Raw genomic sequence first — 945 nt, 5'->3', positions numbered from 1 at the left:
ATGTTGAAACAGTGGGTTTGTCTGTGGAGTCCTCCCTTCACAGGTTTATTTAGGCCTAGCAGTGTGGACCCCAGCCCATAATCCTCCTGCAGACACACCTGCAGAGGAGAGTATAAAAACCCTGGACTGCACTGAGTCAAACATCAAGCCTCAAACAGTCTCTCCACACAAGCTCCACAGCCTCTGGACTGACCCTGAAGATGACTCCCTCTGCCAGCCTGCTGCTGCTGGTCCTGCTCGGCCTCTCTAAGGCTCATCCTCTCCAGGAGGAAGGAAGCGCAGAAGAAGTCCCAGACACCATGGACATCACCACCAGGATTCTGACTTCTAACAACGCCACCAATGAGATCCTGCTGGAAGGAGACCTGCTGGCTCCCAGAACCAGAAACGCCATGACGTGCTGGTCCCAGAGTTGCCTGTGGAGGAAAGCCTCCAACGGCTTGGTGATGATCCCCTTCACCATGAGCCGTGAGTTCACCAGCTGGGAGAAGCAGAAGATCGACGTGGCCATGAAGTCCTACCAAAGCAGGACCTGCATCCGCTTCGTCCCCCGTCAGAACGAGTACGACTACATCAGCGTCGAGAACAGAGCCGGATGTTTCTCGGCTCTTGGCAGAGAGGGAGGCAGACAGGTGCTCTCTCTCAACAGGCAGGGCTGCCTCTACCACGGCATCATCCAGCACGAGATCAACCACGCTCTGGGCTTCCAGCACGAGCAGACCAGGAGTGACCGCGACCAATACGTCAGGATCAACTGGGAGAACATCGATCCACGAATGGCCTACAACTTCCACAAGCAGCCCACCAACAACCTGAACACTCCCTACGACTACTCCTCCATCATGCACTATGGAAGAACAGCCTTCTCCATCCAGTACGGGAGGGACTCCATCACCCCCATCCCCAACCCCAACGTCCAGATCGGCCAGAGGCAGGGCATGTCCC

General features: G+C 56.2%; 1 protein-coding gene across 1 annotated transcript; it reads left to right on the top strand.

Moving 5' to 3' along the window:
* Positions 1–200: 200 nt before the first annotated feature.
* On the top strand, positions 201–941 carry LOC111646196 (high choriolytic enzyme 1-like; the record flags this gene model as incomplete). The annotated part of the gene is made up of 1 exon (XM_023395639.1): positions 201–941. A coding segment is annotated over exon 1 (741 nt), but the record flags the coding sequence as incomplete, so codon positions are not given.
* Positions 942–945: the final 4 nt, after the last annotated feature.

The sequence above is a fragment of the Seriola lalandi genome, unplaced genomic scaffold, assembly GCF_002814215.2.
Source record: "Seriola lalandi dorsalis isolate HSWRI2012SDOR001 ecotype SW California unplaced genomic scaffold, Sedor1 jcf7180002029268, whole genome shotgun sequence".
Taxonomy (NCBI): Eukaryota; Metazoa; Chordata; class Actinopteri; order Carangiformes; family Carangidae; genus Seriola; species Seriola lalandi.
The sequence above is the reverse complement of the archived record's forward strand: the minus strand, read 5'-3'. Positions and strand labels throughout refer to the sequence as shown.